Source organism: Rhinatrema bivittatum, chromosome 2 (assembly GCF_901001135.1).
Source record: "Rhinatrema bivittatum chromosome 2, aRhiBiv1.1, whole genome shotgun sequence".
Classification (NCBI taxonomy): domain Eukaryota; kingdom Metazoa; phylum Chordata; class Amphibia; order Gymnophiona; family Rhinatrematidae; genus Rhinatrema; species Rhinatrema bivittatum.
In genome coordinates, this window is record NC_042616.1 from 92,127,811 (window position 1) to 92,147,372 (window position 19,562).

The window sequence follows — 19,562 nt, forward strand, 5'->3', positions numbered from 1 at the left end:
TTTACTTTTATTGGAGCCTGTCTGTTGGGATGCTCTAACTTTCCTGTTTCATTAGTTTGTTTCAAAGATAACGCCCTCTCAATCACGCACTGCTGAGCGACTTTCAGCTTTCCCCTTTTTTCTAGTTTAAAAACTGCTCTCCTTTTTAAAAGATATTGCCAGCAGCCTGGTTCCACCCTGGTTAAGGTGGAGCCCATCCTTTTAGAAAAGACTCCCTCCATCCCCGAAAAGGTTGCCACGTCCTCACAAAACTAAATCCCCTCTACCATTGTTTCATTCCTACATGTGTGTGGAACAGGAAGCTTCAGAAAACGCTACCTTGAAGGTTCTGGATTTCAACTTTCTACCTAAAAGCCTAAATTTGGCTTCCAGAACCTGCCTCCCACACTGTCCTATGTTCTTGGTGCCCACATGTACCACAACAGCCAGCTCCTCTCCCTATTTGTTTTTATCTGGCTAAAATGTTATGTGGGTAGTTCATTACCTGTACAAAATTTAGCTGAACAGCATTTATGTGTATCCGCATCTAAATCTCGGGATTTGTCCAGATGACTGAAAAGTTCCCATATCTTTTGAATGTCAATCTCTTATTTAGGCTATACAAAAATTTTGTATTTGGCTGTATCTTTCTTTTTTTTTTTAAACTTCTTCCTTTGGATTAATTTACTGCCTGCCTAGCTATACAAACAATTACCTATTATGTTTGTAAAAATGAAAATTAAAAAATAAAGAAAAAACTTTATCCTTCCTTCTCCCTATCCTAATGCCTAAAACACAAAAATAAACTGCAGAAAAGCAATACTTGGTGTGCTGTTTATTTGTATAGGTGATTACTGGAAAGGGATCTGAAGCCCCTGTTTGGCGGTGGCACTTTGAAGGGGTAGGTGGGTGCGTGGTGGGGGAAGCAGGCACGATCCGCCATGCTGTTGAAACGCTTGCCCCAGAGACCGGATGGCAGAATAGCCAACAGCGGAGATGGGGGCTGTGTGCGGACCGCAGCGGCAAAATTATTTTCCTCTTAAAACCAGGGTTGGCATGCGCCGTCTGTCATTACCCAGACGGGACAGCCACCCTCCGGACCAAAGACGCCATGTTTTTCCCGCGGAAGGGGCTGCGGATGTGGGAAGCACATCCGGGAGCACGCGGCGGGGGGCGGGGGATGTTTGCTTTCGGCTCTGGAAGACGCGCAGCTGTCAGCTGGTCCGCGGTGGGCGTGCACCGTGCGCCCTGCTGGTCTTTGCCTCCCGGAGGCAGCAGGAGGCAACTGTTCGCCCCTGCGAGCCCGGGGAGGAGGGAATCTCCCCTGTGGGCAAGACCATTTATACATCGATCTTCTGTGTTGGAACTTCATATTCTCATCGGGGGAATAGTGTGGTTGTTTTTTTTTTTTGCACTTCTTGGAGCCGGAGTTATGGCTGGGCACTTGCCTCCTTGTGTCATTGACAGTGGCACCGGGTAAGTGGTCAATAATTGATTGCTGCAATACTTTTAGCCGCTAGATAATATATAGTTTTAGGTACAATATTATAAATAAGAGGATGTGCTCTAAATTTTATATAGGTCTGTTTTAATATATTGTATAAGTTTAACGGAAAAAAAAAAATCAAACAAAAGCCCAACCAAATGCTCTTCTAAGCTGTGTATTGGAAAATTCGGAGAGCTGGCTATTTTTGGAGGTGTATTGAGCTTCTTTCCAAGACTGGCAGAGCGGCTTCTCTGGTTTCTTTTTTCATTGGACAGAGAATTGCAGATTAAAGTATGTGCGCTTCTATAATGTGACTTTCATTAAGTCCTTGAGGACTAACGTATTGCAGGTGCTAGCTGTATAAATGAACTCTGCTGGGGGACTGACTCTGCAGATTTTGTGTGGGTATTTTTTTACCTTATCAAACTTTAATTATTAAAATAAGTTTAGTATGACCTTCCTAGTGTTAACTATGAATAAAATGGCAGAATATTTTGGAAATGGCAAGTCGTAGGTTTGTTTCTAACTTTATCTTTGCAGTTATCTGTTTCCATAATTCATTTTTGGATTGGATTCTTTATTGTGTTATTATAGTTCTACTTTTAGATTTTGTTTAAAATACAGCTGCTATTGAACTGCAAAACATCTTTTTAATATATACTTAATGCATTATTTACAGACTTATTTTATTAGGTTTTTTTTTTTTTTGCAGAGATTATAGATCTGATTAACTAAGCTTTTTTTCCTTTATAGCCCCAAAATAGTAGAAAATTATTGGTGAATCAGGCTCTAAATATCATCAGGATATTTTTGGTCCATAATATTTCCCTGAGCCTTTTAAGAAAAATGACACAATTTGATGTGAAACACCCACCTCCTTTGCATAAACAAGCCTTACCTTGTGGTAAGAAGAGTGGATTTTCAGTTTTTATAGCAAGAGTAGATGGACCATTTTGGTCTTTATCTGCTGTCATTTAACAATATTTTATTTTTTATTATTTTTAGATAATTTATTTGGCAGTTAAATGTGCAAAGTCAATAAGATCCTATGTTTCACCAGTGCTGAGCACCTGTTGCTTTAGCCTTGTCTTGTCAGTGTACATAAATCAGCAGCCCTCCTCAAACACGGATATTGCTGGGATTCCAGTGTGCCTCCCCAATCTGGGCAAGATCTGTGCACCAGAAAGGCTTCTGATAGCATAGCCAAGAAAACTATGAAATGCATCTCCTTTGCACTGTGCTACAAGCGTACATGTTTTCCACTTATTTGTTCTGACTTTTATTTAATTCATTAAAAAGAAGATGGTGTTTGAAGATTCTGAACATTCCTCACCCCCTATCATTATAAGTGTACTCTATGTGCTGGCTCACTGGTCCTTTAGTGTGATGCCTGCATGTTTTTATTCTGATAAATATCCATGTCATAGAAGAGAGGAGTGACTATGAGAGAGACCCATTCAGATACCTCCTAACTTTTAATAAATAATGCACGAGAAATTACCATTCTCCAGTGGAAAGAAAATTGTAATGCGAGAGATCATTGAAACATAGATGTCTGCTGATAAATATCAGTCTAACCAGGCTGCCCATTTGTACCTGTCTACTATGTTGTCACAGATCATACTTGATCTTTTTTGTCTCTTCCTCAACCACATCCCTTTTGCATCTATCTTATGTAAGCTTGAATTCTTCCACTGCTGGAAGTTTGTTTCAAACGTCTGCCACTCTCTCAGTATTTTCACATTCCTTTTGAGCCTCCCTTCAGATTCATATGATGAACCCCCTGCTCCTGAGCTCTTCATTTTATGGAAAATGCTCTTCTGGAACCTTATTAAAGCCTGCTAGATAGTTGGAAGCTTTTATTATCTCTACCCTTTACCTTCTTTTTTTTGTCGAGTGTAAATCTTTAGCTCCTTATGTATGGCCTTATAATACAGGCCATGCATGGTTCTTCTTTGAACTGCCTCCTGTAGACTGTATCTGTCTCCTCCTCCAGAAATGCACGCAGAACTCAAGGAGTCACAGTAGAGACCATTACAGAGGTAATATTAGTTTATTCTATCTTTCTGCTAGTGAGAGCTCTTTTTATGCACACACACACACACACATGCTATTAACTTTCTCACTGCTTTGTCAGACTGACTGGATAGCATGAGGTGATCAGAGATGACTCCCAAGTCTCTTTCCAGCCTGTGGCTTCTAGTTCATCCCCTCCAAAATGGTATTTGGTCCTTGGATATCTGCATTCGGAATGCATGAATTTGCAATTCTTTTTGGATTAGCACAATGAACACTTGGATACCAGGAAGTGAGGATAGAGCATGAGACTGGGCAGGCTCTTTGATTACTGCATTAGGTACATGCAGATTAGATGGGCCTTGCACTAATCCTCTGCTTTAATCAATAAGGCTTGACATTATGATTCTTTATTAGTTTGGTGAGGGCCAGTAGAGATAGTTGTATTACAGTCTCAGTTGGATTAGTAAAATGATTTCGTTGCTTAAAGATAGTGAGGAGAGGCAGGTGATGCATATGATGGGCTTATTCAGGGATCTTAGACCTGCACATATTACTTGTACAGACAGGTAAAGATCTATAAAGGTTGACAATGTCCATAAAATGTGGCTATGCTTGACCAATTTCCGCTTTGTTTCTTTGGAACTTCAATGTCCATAAAGTCCATAAACCATTATTAACCAGATAAATTTTAGGAAAGCTATTACCAGCAGATGGAGGCAGAGAGTGAGACTTCACCTGGCCCTGATGATGTTCTCTGGTGCAGCAAGGGAGGCCCCCAGTAGTTCTCTGCCTCAGCAGATGGGAGCCGGTGGTGCAAAAAGCATGGAGAGGACCCCAAGGGCAACAGTGGAGAATGGATTTCCCTAGAGGGTGTCAGAACTAAGTCAGGGAATTTGTGCTCGACAGCTAGGCTGATCTTCCTTCCCTTTGGTGTAGGGTGCCTGTCTGGAACCAGTATATCCCCAAATGAAATTTGTAAAGTGACCACTTGGCCATTTTTACATTCCTTTGAGATTCTACAGACTAGACGTGAGGGCCAAGACAGATTTGGCCCTTGGGGCAGGAGTCCTCAAAACAGCCCTGTCTTCCTCCCAGTTAGATACTTCTTGGGTACCTCCCTTTGGTATAGACTGGCCTAGCTGGAGGTACACACAGATACTCAGTACATGCATATATTCCCAATACCCATTTTATAAACTTGTGTGTGTGTATATATATTTTATGCATGAAATAATTGTGCCACTGCATCAATAAACTCCCAGAATTAAATGCGGAGGCATGTATTTTATAAAGTATGCACATATACTGTACTGAAAACACTTGCACACGTACATGAAGTCACCAGTTCACCCAGACCCTCTACCGATTCACCCTGATTCCCCCGGCAGTTCACCCAGACCTCCCACCCAAAAAGTGCAGATGACAGGCAAGTCTGATTTTTCACCTGTGTGTGTGTGTCAGTTTGCAGGTGTAAGAGTATACAAACAAATTCACTAATGTATACATGCACATCTCTTACAGCTTTGTACCTCCTGCATGCACTTCTGAACCCCCTTCCTGGAATGCCTCTAGATTGCCCTTTCCCCTCTACCTCCCCTGTAAAATATTCATGCAAAACTGAAAACATATATAAAAGAGAGCATATATGTGCGTACAAGCTACTTATGCACATATATATACTAGTTGTCTGCGCAGAACCCTTTTTGAAAATTTACTCCTTAAGTACCAGCCAGAGGTAAATCTTTGTGTATTTGTAGCTTAGTCTTCTGTTATTTTTTTCGTTCTCCCCTCTCAACCTTTTCCCCTCTCACTGCCTCCTCCTCCTCCTTTTGCAGCCTGGTGCCCAGCCCCCTATAGCTGTTGCCTACCCTGAACCCTCTTCCTGCCGCAGTGCCTGCCACCCCTCCACCTGTCCACTCGCTGCCGCTCCTCTATAGAACCTCAGCAGGCAGCCCCTCCTTCCATCCCTGGCTTTTCCATCTAGTGACGTTGTAGCAGACCCTACATTTTAGGCTCCTGGGTGACCTGGGTTTTTTTTCCATCCAGACCTTTAAAATTATATAAATAGATACCCTTTTAAAATGCACACACAGAATGACATAGCGCTATAAACATTTTCTTTTAAGATTTGATACCATTTCTTTTTTTAATTTTTTCCCCACAGGTACTCAAAGTTGGGCTATGCAGGCAACACAGAGCCCCAGTTCATTATCCCATCATGTAAGTAACCCTGTATCTTTTTTTGAGATGTAGCATGCTTTTCTCCAGAGTCAGGTAGGGATTGAAAGAGAGCATTGTAAAAAAGGAAAGTGGGAGGGGCGTGTGGAAACAAGTCTGGGATTTTGAGGACTGGACAGAACCCCAGAAGTTCTCAAAATTTTTTAGAAGGTTTTGTGATGCAAGCAGGGTAATGGGCCAGGTGTATTAAGCCAGGGTGGCCAACTCCAGTTCTCGGGAGCCACAAACGGGACTGGTTTTCAGGATATCCAAAATAAGCATGAGATTTGCATGCTCTGCCTCCATTGTATGCCAATATATCCTGCATATTCATTGTGAATATCCTGAAAACCAGACCTGTTTGTGGCTCATGAGGACCAGAGTTGACTACCCCATATTAAACATTTTCCCTATAGACACAAATTGGGAGCAAACCCTTAGTACATATGGTCCATTGATATGTAGCATAGAACAAATGAAGATTTACTGGCAAGTAAGCGCAGTTTTTCATAGACATGTTTTTTTTTTTTTTTTGTTTTTTTTACTGTTGTCAGGCATGCATATAACATACAAGAAAGGTCAATTGTCACTGCACTTCATCACAGACACAAATTTAACAATTCAAATTTAAAATGTCACTTATTTTGATGAATGAGATTTCTAAATTAGAGCCTCAAAATACTGAGTTTCTGCACAATTGAAAGCACTTTTTATGATATATCTCAGCATCCTTCAAAACTATATTAAGTATGCAGGAAGCATAGATAGTTTTGTTGATCTAGACCAATTGAAGCAATTTTAATAAGGAAATCCTCTATTGTATCTAGTAACTCCACAACTCAGGATGAAGCAGGTGAGATGGTTGCCTGTGGTGGTAATTGAGTAACGAGTAGGAATTCTGTGATGGTAGATTGCTACATTGTATTGTATGTTTCCATGAAGCCTTTTCTTTAGCATTTTCCTGTCTCCCCTCTATCTGTGGAGTTGAGTTGGACTTTTACCCCTTTAATATGATTTGTTTTGTGATTTTATTTGATGTATATTATGATTTTGGGATGTGTCCTATTTTTTAAAATTATATTTTATGAACTGTATAAAACTAATAAGGCATTAAAAAAGAAGCCTACAAAACTGTTGAATATAGTCAGTGAAAACAGTATTGGCCTTCAAGAAATGAATTAATTATTCTAACTTCATTCTTTGACTGATTTATTCTGTGGCTCTGTTCTTTCCATCCTTTATGTGCCTCTTCTTACTCTCTTCTCTTACAATATCTACTACTACTTTTTTTTTTCTCTCTAATGCCATTTTACTTTAGTTCTTTTGTATTTTTATCATTTTTCTGCAGTCTCAGTTTTTTTTATCTTTTTCTTTTTTGTGCATATATACACTCTCTTCCATAGGTTACCTATACAGTTTCTATATCATTTTAGCATACACATGAATGGCCTTGTGCATGGAATCTTTCATGCTTTCTTCCACATGTTTATCTTTCTCTGTCTTTTTCTGTCATTCTTTAGCTTCTCTCACACTTTCATCCTCACTTTGCTCCCTCCCTGTTTTCACATTTGCTCTGCATGTGTATCTGTTCCATTTGTCTCATGTCTCTGCTTGTCTTCTCCAAGCCTGGGTCCCTGCCACAGGCCTCACCCTGCTCCCAACTTGTCTATTCTTTGGGTTGTTTCTCCTCTTATCAATCACCATTTTCTCCCAATCTTTCTTTTTTTTTTTTAATTTTTAAATTTATAATTTATTTTTAAACATAATTACAATAAAAATCAAAGAACAAATTTTGTTTGTCAGGAAATCTTTCAGCCTCTTACCCCTAACCCTCAATTGTTCAACCTACCTCATTGCTCTGGAAAAAATTAGTAAATTGCCACATTTCTTATTTTTGCAAAGGGTTAAACCTAGTAGTTGCCCAAACTGCATGAAGCTGTAAATCATATGCCATTGTATACTGTATTGTACTACACAGAAGGATAAGTTTCCCAGTCATTCAGCACCTGCTTCCAGCCAAAGGTTTTGTGTTTATACGTATTTATAGAAGAGAAAAACATTGTCAGGCGGGCCAAGGAGCAGGATCCCAAGTGCGAATCATCCTAATGCCCTCTTGCTTGGCAACATAGAACACCAAAGCCCCAGAGCTTTGCGGCTCTTTCTGCAGCATTGTTTCTGTACACGTTAGTATGTGACTACAGAGTGAACGTTGTTGTGTTCCGCGTTGTGAAACAACAAGTAAAGATTGCCTACTCACACTGGGTCTCCCTGTGTAGGCGTGGCATTTATCTAATGCGGTAAGGGCTGCTCTGATATCGTGTACGTCATGTTGGTAACCTGCTGAGAATGCGGGCTATACATTTTTTAAATAACTCGCTTTCCCTGTAGTAACAGAATATTACTTGCACAGAAACAGTTTAGTGCCTGTAAAACCTGTGTAGTTCACGTAGCATGCGCTAATGCCCACCAGACTACAAGGCAAACAAATGACACGATCTCCCTACTAAACATTATTTTCTTTACTTTTTAAATGATGCCTATGAGTTAAAATACTTGTCTTCTGTATGTATCAGATATTGCTGCTGTGTGAAAACTCTGGTGGGCCTAATGCGATAGAATGAACTTTACTTCCCTGCTTCAAAGTTCTCATTTGAAAAGACTCTTTGGGGACAAACTGCCTGCCTGGATGCAGAGCCTGTGTGCACTTTCCCTTGTACCTTATTTACTTGCTTTTGGTCTGGGTAAAATTCCTATGAAAAATGTGTACAGATTTGAAGGGACAAGGAACACTTGTGTGTTACTTTCCAACCCCATTCAGAACATGTTCCTAGGAGCACCTCCCCTACCTTTGGCTAAGAATTCTTGCATTGAAAAACAGTGGGCATATTTTTAGCCACTTTTGGGGGGGGGGGGAGCATGGAAATTTCAAAACTGGGGTTTTATCTTTGTAAATAGGTTTTTACCCATTTTAAATGCCTTTGAAAATTGCCCTCTGCATGTGTTTAGCTCTGGAAGATTCTTCCACTGACAAGAGAAGAACTATCCAAGGTTCTAAGGAAGGGAGCCAAGGTTTGGCTTTATAGATGGGGCTTAGAATTTTAAAAATTATTTTTATTCTTTGATATTGTTATGCTGGGTTTTTTTTTTTGAGAGAAGAAAGACAGACATAGATTGGAGTGACTTGCCTGATGATTGGAATTCAAAAGATAAGTGAGGAGCTGCAGCTGATGTGCAAAGTTGCTATGCCTGTATAATCACTCTTTTTTTCAAGTCACTACATTCGTCCCCTATCCATTCCCGCTTACTTTTCAAGCTCCTTTTCTGCATCTACAAGAGCCTTTACTCTACAGCTCCTCACTACTTTTCCTCTCTTATCTCTCTCTACGCCTCTACTCATGAACTTCGCTCATCGGGCAGGTCACACCTTTCAAGATCCTTCTCCGCTGCCACCAACTCTGGACTCTGTGCTTTCTACCTGGCTGCACCGTGTACGCGGAATATTCATCCTGAGTTGGTGCGTCATACTCCCTCTCTTGCCTTATTCAAGTCCAGTCTACAAACCCAACTTTTTAAAGTTTCATTTTTATTAAAGGCAAAATATAAAACAAACTTTGTATATGGACTTATTCTTGACGCAACAATTCTGCAATACAGAAATATTAGATCAGATAAACCACCCTCACTTTGCTTGTACATCTTAACCCCTGATTGTTCTGCTGACATATTTATTGATTTTAACCCTTTATTTAAATACATGAAATTCCCCAAATCTCTTTTAGCTTGTATGTTTGTCTTGATTAAATTGTAAGCTCTACTGAGTTCTCAACTATTTCACTTTTACCTGCCTCTCCCACATTTCTTTCCTCTACCCTTTCCATAGCCTCTGCCACTTTCTCCTTCTTTCTTGAAGTGGAGGAAACTGCTCGTATTCTCTCTTCCTCCAAACTCACTACTTGATCCTCTGATCCTGTCCCCACCCAATTCCTCAGCTCCGTCTCCACTGCAGTCATCCCTTCTGTCACTCTCCACTGCTACTGTTCCATGCTGCCTTCAAACGTGCTGTAATCGTACCGCTCCTTAAAAAAAACCCCTCACTGGATCCTACCTGTTCTGCCAAATATCATCCTTTTTCCCTTCTCACTTCCAAACTACTTGAATGTGCTGTTCACCACCGCTGTTTTGACTTTCTTTCATCTCAAGCTGTTCTTGTTCCATTCCAGTCTGGTTTTTGCCCTCTACATTCAACTGAAACAGCCCTTGCCAAAGATTCCAATGACCTGTTTATGGCTAAAGCCAAAGGTCTTTACTCTGTCCTTATCCTCCAGCTGCTTTTGACATTGTTTATCACCACCTATCCTTGATACTTTGTCCTCACTTAGATTTTGGAACTCTGTCCTGTCTTGGTTCTCTTCTTACCTCTTCCATCACACTTTTAGCATTTCTTCTGGTGGTTCCTACTCTACTGCAGTACCACGGGCCCTCTTTCCTTCTCACCATATACTAATTCCCTTGGTGCTCTGATTTCCTCTCATGGCTTTCAATACCATTTTTATGCTGACTCCCAGATCTCCCTTTCTACACCAGAAATTTAGTGCCAGATCTCGACCTGCTTGTCTGACATTGCTACCTAGATGTCCTGCCACCACCTTAAAATCAATGTGGCCAAGACGGAGATCCTTATCTTTCCTCCCAAGCCCGCCTTCTCTCTTTCTCCTTTCTCTGTTTCTGTGGATAACATGATCGTCAACCTGGTCCCATCAGCCCGTAACCTTGGAGTCCTCTTCGACTCCTTTCTTTCTCCTTCTCTATTTATATCCAACACACTGCTAAAATGTGGGAGTAAGAAAGATGCAGGCCAACTACAGACCCATCTATCAAAATAGATGGGTCAAGCTTTCCAGTGCAAAGCTACAGGAGCACTATTAAAGAAAGACAGTGCACCACCTTGAAACGAGTAGATTAGACCCCAGACCCTCATGGGAAGAACAGCTCAAATAAAAATAAAGGTTTTTTTTTTGTTTTTTGTTGTTTTTGTTTTTTTAAACGAGGTGACAAAAATGTTGGAACAGGGGGTTACAGTGGATATTATGTTCCACATAGAAGACTGTGGTAAACAAGCAAGCTAGTACATGTGTAGGACTGAAAGCTGTTAATTGGGTGAGGTTTCTAGAAGGTTCATGCAAATCTGATGATGACAATGAATGAAACAAGTGTCTGACACTGTGCCAAATAATTAGTAGTGCAAATTATCATTCATTTGTAAATGGAAACATAGAAATGACGGCAGAAGAAGACCAAATGGCCCATCCAGTCTGCCCAGCAAGCTTTTGCACTTTTCCTTTTTTCTCCCTCTCATACTTATCTGTTACTCTTGGCCCTTAGTAACCTTTTGGTTCTATTTCCCTTCCACCCCCGCCATTAATGTAGAAAGCAGTGTTGGAACTGCATAAAGTGAAATATCTAGCTTAATTAGTTAGGGGTAGTAACCGCCGCAATAAGTAAGCAACACCCATGCTTATTTGTTTACTCAAACTATGTAATTCAGCCCTTGTTGGTTGTTGTCTGTATATAGATCCACTTTTCTTCATTCCTCCCTGCCATTGAAGCAGAGAACTATGCTGGATATGCATTGAAAGTGAAGTAATCAGGCTTATTTGATTTGGTGTAGTAACCGCTGTAACAAGCAAGCTACTCCCTGCTTTTTTGTGAATGCAAATCCTTTTTTCCACATTACCTCTTGCCGTTGAAGCTTAGAGCAATGTTGGAGTCGCATTAACCGTGTGTATGTTTATTGAATAAGGGTATTATCTTCAGGTAGTAGCCGTCATTCCTGCGAGCCACCCACTCTTCATTCATATCCTCTAGACTTTATAGATCTACAGTGTTTATCCCACACCCCTTTGAAGTCCTTCACAGTTCTGGTCTTCACCATTTCCTCCGGAAGGGCATTCCAGGCATCCACCACCCTCTCCATGAAGAAATACTTTCTGACATTGGTTCTGAGTCTTCTTCCCTGGAGTTTTAAATCGTGACCACTGGTTCTGCTGATTTCTTTTTCCAATGGAAAAGGTTTGTTCTTATCTTTGGATCATTAAAGCCTTTCAAGTATCTGAAAGTCTGTATCATATCACCTCTGCTCCTCCTTTCCTCCAGAGTGTACATATTTAGATTCTTCAACCTCTCCTCATAAGTCATTCGATGAAGACCCTCCACGTTTTTGGTCGCCCTTCTCTGGACCGTCTCCATCTTGTCTCTGTCCCTTTTGAGATACGGTCTCCAGAACTGAGCACAGTACTCCAGGTGAGGCTTCACCAAGGACCTGTACAAGGGAATAATCACTTCCCTTTTCTTACTCGATATTCCTCTCTCTATGCAGCCCAGCATTCTTCTGGCGCTAGCTATTGCCTTGTCACATTGATTCGCCGACTTCAGATCAATAGACACACACAAATTATGTTGTATTCATTTTTTCAATTAAAGTACATGATATAATAAAGTGTGTTTCATACAGTTCCTTAACTGTCTCTTAAACCAATTTTCTTCCTATATGAACCTTAACATAAAATTACTTTTAATTTGAGCTATGAATGGTTACTCTGACAGCGTTTCTCATCCTTTTCAAGCCTAAGCCACACCTATATTAACAAACAAAAAAAAAAAGTCAGATAAGTTCCTGAAGGAAAAGTCCATAAACTATTATTAGCCAGATAGACTTGGGAAAGCCAGCGCTTATCCCCAGGAGTGAGATTCAAGAAACAGATTCAAGTATTTGGGATATGACTAATATTTGTGGCCATTGTCTGAGACAGGATGCTGAGCTCAATGGACATTGGTCTGACCCAACAGGGCACTTCTTATGTTTTTAACAAAATTGTTGGGGGGCACACTGCTATACATGGCGCAGGCAAAGTGGATATGGAGAGGACTCGTGGTCAAAAGAAGAGTTAGGGAAGCACTAAAAGCCTCACCAGTCTCTCTGCCAAATTTTAAAACAAAGGCAGAGAGGGGACAGGGAGACGCATGAATCTATGACAATGGACCAGCTCTCTGTACACAGCTGCAGGAGAAGGGAGAAGTCAGTGTGTTGCAGATAACCAGCTCAACTACCATGGCTGCCAGACCTCCTCCACTGCTGCAGTTCCCAGCACTCAGAATGAGTCACTTCTAATGCTCACTGTATGTTGTGTCTGTCTAATTCAGCCTGATTATAAGAGGCTAAAAGAACTCAAGAGGATGGTGAGGAGGTACTATGTGCCTGGCTCTCCTTGTCCTGTATGCTGCCCATTAATAATAATTACCACTCTCCAGGGCTCATGATGTAACTAGGAGAAGGAGGCATGCATTAATACACATGCTCTCAGGAAGGAGTTCCTACATGTTTAAGAGACTCTTGTTGTTGTGAGCTGCTGGTCTGGATTTGAGCATCAGGTAGTGTTGACTTTTTTCCATGGCACACCTAATTGGGTCTGAAGGCATGCCAGTGTGCAAGAGAAACACTGGTTAGGAAACTGTGCTCTACAACCATCAATGGACATCTAGCCAATTTACTTAACAAGACTAGTTGGCTATTTTGATTTACCTCTCCTCTCCTCCTTTTAACACTTGTGGGCTTGGCAACATATGAATTCATCTTGTGGGAAAGAAAAAACCATAGCCCAATATTGTATCACGAATTTCCCACAAAAAACCACTTAACCCCCCCCCCCCCCCTAACTGGTTGAGCAATAGAACTCAGAAGAATGGTCAGTGGAATCCATTCTGATGAAAATAGAGAGGCTAATAGGGTGCTTCTTTACTCCTTGCTTGTACCAGATCTTTTCCATATCTAATCTTTATAAGCAACATTACAGAGAGACTTGAGAGAAAATGTGTTTGCAGATGATACAAAAGTATGTAACAGGTCAGATAGACCCAGAGAAGTGGAATAAAATGGAAGCATGGTCAAGGATTTGGAACTGTGGTTTGATGCAAAAGGGGAAAATTATGCATCTGGAGTGCAAAAATCCATTATTCACTTTTGAATTATAAGGGCTGGTACTGGCAACTGTTAAACAGAAAAGAGACCTAATAAAATTACCTAAGATGACCAGGTTACCTGTCCATATAGTAAAGCAACAAGGAAAGCTAACATTGTTCTTGGTTGCAGCAGGAAAAAGAAAGCAATATTGGCCTTGTGCAGGTCACTGAGACCTCACCTTGAGACTCCTAGGGGAATTCATTCAGTGCAACTATGCAAAGCAGAATTTATGCTTTAATTTCCCGCCTGTGCAGAATTTACCAGACTCCAAGCAAACTTCAGAAGCACATTGCAGAAATGAGGAAAAAGCGCCAGGACTGGAGCCAGTGCAGTTGTTGCCTTGCACTGCACAATGAGCTGAACTTCTTCTGTGCCATTCTTGCGAGACTTTGGAAACAGCCTGCGAATTAGAACGTGACCCGCGTGGTTCCTGGAGAGCCCATGAGGCTGTTTTGGCAGGAGGGGTAGGCCGGTTCCTATGGGCAAGTTGGGAGGTGAGGCAGCAGAGGGAGAGAAGGGAACGTCTGTAGAAGTTTGTGAAGGTGGAGAGAGACTGGGGGAAAGGTGTATTTGGAGGGGGCCATGTTGGAGAGAAGCTGGGGAGGGACCTAATGGAGACAGTGAGAAAATATATGGGAGGGGGAGAACATACTTCTTCCTGCCTGTATATGTTGGGGGTAGGGAATATGTGGGGAGGGAGTGTAAGTGTGTGGGTGGTACTGGGGAGGGAGGAGGGTTGGAGGAGGGATGTGCTGGGGAGAGACAGTGAGTGTTGGGAGCACAAGCTAAGGGACGGGAAAACAATGGTTTGGGGAAATAAGCTGAGTTGAGAAGGAGAGAGAATAGGGGGAGAAGGGAGGGGGAAGAGCAGTCTACTTCCTAATGATTAGGGCTTATGTTTTTAATTTGGCAATCTACGGCACCCCAGAGGGGCTGAAGACAGCACCAACTTCTTTCTACCACTGTCATTTGTGGCAAGAGCTTCGAACTTCGCTGTGTTGCCACAAATAGTGGATGGTAGAAGTCAGCATTGCTAAAGCAAAATTGCAGAAGCTCTTGTTATAATGTATTGTTACTGTGATCTTGGGGGATTTCTGCACCAAAAGTTGAAACATTGAGCATCTTTCAGTAATTAATTTCTGTTTTTAATTTTAAATGACTACTCAGACAGTGGAGGAGTAGTCTAGAGGTCGGAGTAGTAGGCTACAAACCAGGGAAGCCAGGGTTCAAATGCCAGTGCGGCTTCTTCTGATCTTGGGCAAGTCACTTTACCCTCCATTCCTCAGGTACAAAACTGAGTTTGTAAGCCTTCTGTGGTCGGGGAAATACCTACAGTACCTGCCTGTAATCCACTTTGAAAGTAGCTGAAAAGTGGAATATAAATCTAAATAAATAATTATTTTGCATTATTTTGATAAATATGCAGAATTTTAAAATGTGTGCAGAATTTCCCCGGTAGTGTTAGTTCTGTGTTAATTTCTGGAGACCCTACCTTTATAAGAATATTGAGAGGATGGAAGCAGTTCAGAGAAGGGCTAGTAAAATGCAACACAAACCCTATACAGAGGCCAAAGGCACTTAAAATGTAGGTGGTGGAAGAAAGAAGAGAAAAGGAGATATGATAGGAATGTTCAATATATGTAGCAGTACAAGAAGGTGCAAAGGAATCATGATCTGAAGTTGAAGGGACAGAGGCTCAGAGAAAATACTTTTTTACTGGAGGGTGGTTGATGCTTGGAATAACCTGCCAGCAGAGGTGTTTGTTGTGGAATTTATTCTTACCATTTTGTTTATCACTTGTTATATTTACTAGGGATGTGAATCGTTTTTCTAACAAATTGAAATATCATACGATATTTCTAAATTCGTTAATATATTGGGTAAAAAAAGAAACTATCATTTTTCCCCCCCCGAAATTTCGTAAAAATCGTTTTTCGGGTTAGCGCGCGCCAACAAAAACTGTTTATTTTTGTTATTTTTTGTTAATTTTTGCTGTTTTTGTTGGCGCGCGCTAACCCGAAAAAAGATTTTTCACTACAAAAAAACCCCCAAAAACCCCCCAAAAAACGGGGATCCAGCTTTCAGGATCGTCCAGCTTTCAGGATCGTCACAATTTTTGCACAATGGATTATTTTGACACTTGTGTAAAGTACAAAATGATTACTTTTATTAGATGGGACCTATGGTTCTATTGTTTGGACATTTGAACTGTGTAGATCCTGTGAATTATGTTCATGTATGTTTGTGGAAGTTCTTTACAAAATTACGTGTGCAACATTGTTTTTTTACTCTTCACGAGTCCATGTACTGTATTGCTTATTTTTCTATCCAGCTTTGTGGCACTTTCAGCTTTCTTTAGAATTTTTGATTTAAGCAGTATTGTGAAATAATGTAAGTGTGTTTGGGACACACTGAGAAGTTAGGGGACACGGGTTCCAGTTTAAGCATCGGCAGTTGTGTGCTGAACTACCCAGAACGGTAGAGAACTGAAGAGTGAAGGCAACAGAACTGACCGGGTTGAGGAGCAAAATCCTCCAGGCTGTCAAGCTTGTATAGAATAGATCACAGCTGGGATTCATTCATAGCTGGAGTAAGATAGATGGGAACAACTGGGCAGGCAAGACTGACTTCATCAGTAGGTCTTTAGCTGCCAACAGCTACCGTGTTGCTGTGCTGATTTGTTTTCCTTTTCACCGTCAGAATGATATCCTTCTGCTCAGGAGAGAGGAAGTAAGAGAACAGCAGAATTCTTAGGGAGCCCAATTTTGTAGCATAGCGCTTAGGGCTGAAGCGTCAGGTCCGTTGTATGTGTGTGTGGTGCGCATTCATGCCTCCCTGGGAGCACATGGAAATGTTCCTGCATACTTTCCATTTTAGAATGTACACGTGCCAGTGGTTTCCTTCCCTTATTCCACCCCCAAGAGCACCTCTTTTCAAGTATGCATGAAATTGCTTCCATGTACAAGCTCTGGGGTAATTTTCAAAAGGTCTTATTATATATGTGTGTAAAGCAGGGTCTCATGCGCGCACACACATGCTTTTGAAAATTCGCTCAGTCCAATGGGAACCAGGTGGACAATAGAACCTTTCTCTACCCCACCCTTTCTGCTATGCCAATTGCAATAAAAAAAAAATAAAAAATGTCTTTACACTCACAGTTTTATTCTCTCATAAACGTGCATACAAATATGAATGTGAGATATATACATGTAACACATTTTCTATATCCCTGCAAACACATATCATAGTGACATCTTATTTATTGATAATAATACTTGGGCATCAAAAGGAAAGATGCATCCTTGGTTCTTGGACTATCATCAATATAAGAATCCCACTATTTTGGTAGACTAGAGGCCAATCCAGGGAAAGGCCATCTATATCTTTTCTGAGATACGGCCTCCAGAACTGAACACAGTCTTCTAGGTAAGGCCTTATCAGTAACCTGAACAGAGGCATTATCACTTCCTCCTTCTGCTGTTTTTAACTCTCCCTTTGCACCCTAGCATTCCTCTTGCTTTGGCCACTGCCTTATCACATTGTTTCATTACCTTGGGATCATCAGATGCTATTACACCAAAGTGTCTTTCCTGGTTACGTGCATATCAGCCTTTCACCTCTCATTGTGTACTGCCCCTTTGGTTTTCTATTCCTCAAAAGTATGACTCCGCACTTTTGTGCACTGAATCTTAATTGCCAAGCAATCAATCACTCTCTAAGCTTGTTTACATAACTTCCTCTCTCACTCCCTCAGGGGTATCTAATCTGGCAGGTTTTTTTTGTGTCCTCTGCAGAGGCAAACTATTTCTCCACAAAGATGTTGAACAGAATCATCCCAAGGACCAATCCCTGAGGCACTCCCTTTATCACGTTTCTCTCCTCTGAGCAAATTCCATTTACCACTGCCCTCTGTCTGTCACTCAGTCAGTTTCTAATCTTACCACCATGGAACCCACCCCCAGGGCTGCTCAATTTATTCATGAGCCTTCTATGCGGGACAGTATCTAAAGCTTTGCTGAAGATCAAGTAAACTACATCCAGCACATGCCCTTGATCTAATTCTCTAGTCGCCCAATCACAGAAATAAATCAGAATTATTTGACATGAGCTAGCTCTGGTAAAACCATGCTGCCTCTGATTCTGCAGCTCATTTAATTGTAGACAATTCACTAGCTTTTCTTGAATTTTAATTAATTTTCCCATTACCAAGTCAGGCTAACAGGCCTCGGTTTTCATTTTTATGAAAAGCAATCACATTTGCCCTTCTCCAGTCTCACGGGAAACCCCTGTCACCAACGATTTATTGAATGGATCCTTCAGTTTGCACTTTTTAAATGCTAATCTTTTTGCCTTTACTTCAGCCACCTTGTTAGAGGTTTTCTTTTCTTCTGTTTACTTACTTTTCTAGTATAAAGATCTGTTGCCCTTACTATAGCCTCTTTTAGTTTAGCCCACTGTTCTTCCATGTTACCTACCTACCTCCCATCCTGACAGCGCCTCTTTAAGGTATTTTCCCATTTTTACTAAAGTTGGTATTTTTGATCCTTGACTAATTCCTCTCTGCTTTGGGCGTAATGTCAAACCATACTCTCTGATGATCACCGATGCTCAAGTTGGCATCTACCGGGATATTTGAAATGCTTTCTCCATTCATAAGTACTAGGTCTAGTATCGTCCCTTCCCTTGTGGGTTCCATCACCATTTGTCTGAAGAGAGCCCTTTTAAAAGCAGTCCAGGATCTTTCTGTGACTGAGTCTGCAAACAGGATACTCCAGTTGAATTCTGGCAGGTTAAAATCTCTCAACGCAACCTTCCCTTTCATTCCCATCTTTAGGATGTCTTCAGCCTGATCCCTGTCTTGTTCCTCTGCTTGAGTCTCAGATCTGTAGATCACACTGGAGTAGATGGAAGTGCCAACTTCTCTTTCCAAGATGGCGTACGGTGTCTCCTTTGTTTCTCCACACCCCTGTAGTTAAGTTGCATTGATATTTTTTAATGTAAAGAGCTGCTACTCCTTTAGTTCCTAAACAGATTATAGTCTGGTATGGCCACATCCAATTCATATGACTCCTTGAACAACGTCATTGTGATAGCAACAATAGCCAAGTCAGCCTCCACTATTAGGGATTGCAGATCTGGAATTTTATTACCTAGTCTATGAGCATTTGTGTACACAGCTTTTCAGCTGTTTTTTTCCTTGACTTGCTGGTACTCTGAACAGCCTCATAACTGCTATCTTTTTCTGCCCTGTTGCTCAAGAACAGGCTAATAAACTCAACGCTTTTGTGATTTTTTCCCCACAATCTCTGTTTGTGTGTTGGTGGTGATAGTCTGAACCATCTGGCTTCTGTCAGCCATACCCCTCCTCTAGTACAAACACCTGTCAATGTATGATCTGAATTTTTCACTTAGAATCTTTTTTCCCTGCTACAGAAAGATGTAGGCTTTCGTTGCATGTTAAACATTTTATTGTTCCATAGATGGCCCCAGTCCCCAATACATCAAAAATTCATTACAAGAACCCCAAAATCTAAACTTTGCCATCCAAGACAACCAAATATAGCCTAGCCTATTCACATTTATGATGGGGAGATAAGAATAAGGGAAGATGTATTGTTTTCCCCTGAAAGCCTAGCTAGGTAATTTATATAGAGCAGATTATGAACCTGTGTTGGCATTTAGGCTGGATTTGTGAATCAATTAGTACGTCTAAGAAAAGGTCCATGGAATCATTTTATATTGAAGGTCGAGATGACCTCAATTTAATGTCTCACCCAAAGCTATAAATTATATCATTGGTTATTGAAGGTGGGCCATGCAGAAAAACTGGGTGGTTTTTTTTTT

At 41.0% G+C, this 19,562-nt stretch overlaps 1 protein-coding gene across 3 annotated transcripts in view; it reads left to right on the forward strand.

Moving 5' to 3' along the window:
* Positions 1-1,183: 1,183 nt before the first annotated feature.
* Positions 1,184-19,562, forward strand: part of ACTR3B (actin related protein 3B) — a 92,832-nt gene continuing 74,453 nt past the window's right edge. Inside the window, exons 1-3 of one of the 3 annotated variants that reach the window (XM_029588454.1) lie at positions 1,186-1,455; positions 3,462-3,507; positions 5,649-5,704. Coding sequence is in view for 2 of the 3 variants with exons in the window: in XM_029588452.1 (XP_029444312.1) it covers positions 1,412-1,455; positions 5,649-5,704 (100 nt within the window). In the remaining variant the exon portion in view is untranslated. Of the gene's footprint in view, positions 1,456-3,461; positions 3,508-5,648; positions 5,705-19,562 lie in introns of all 3 variants that reach the window. The other 2 variants (XM_029588452.1, XM_029588453.1) reach the window with 2 other exon arrangements.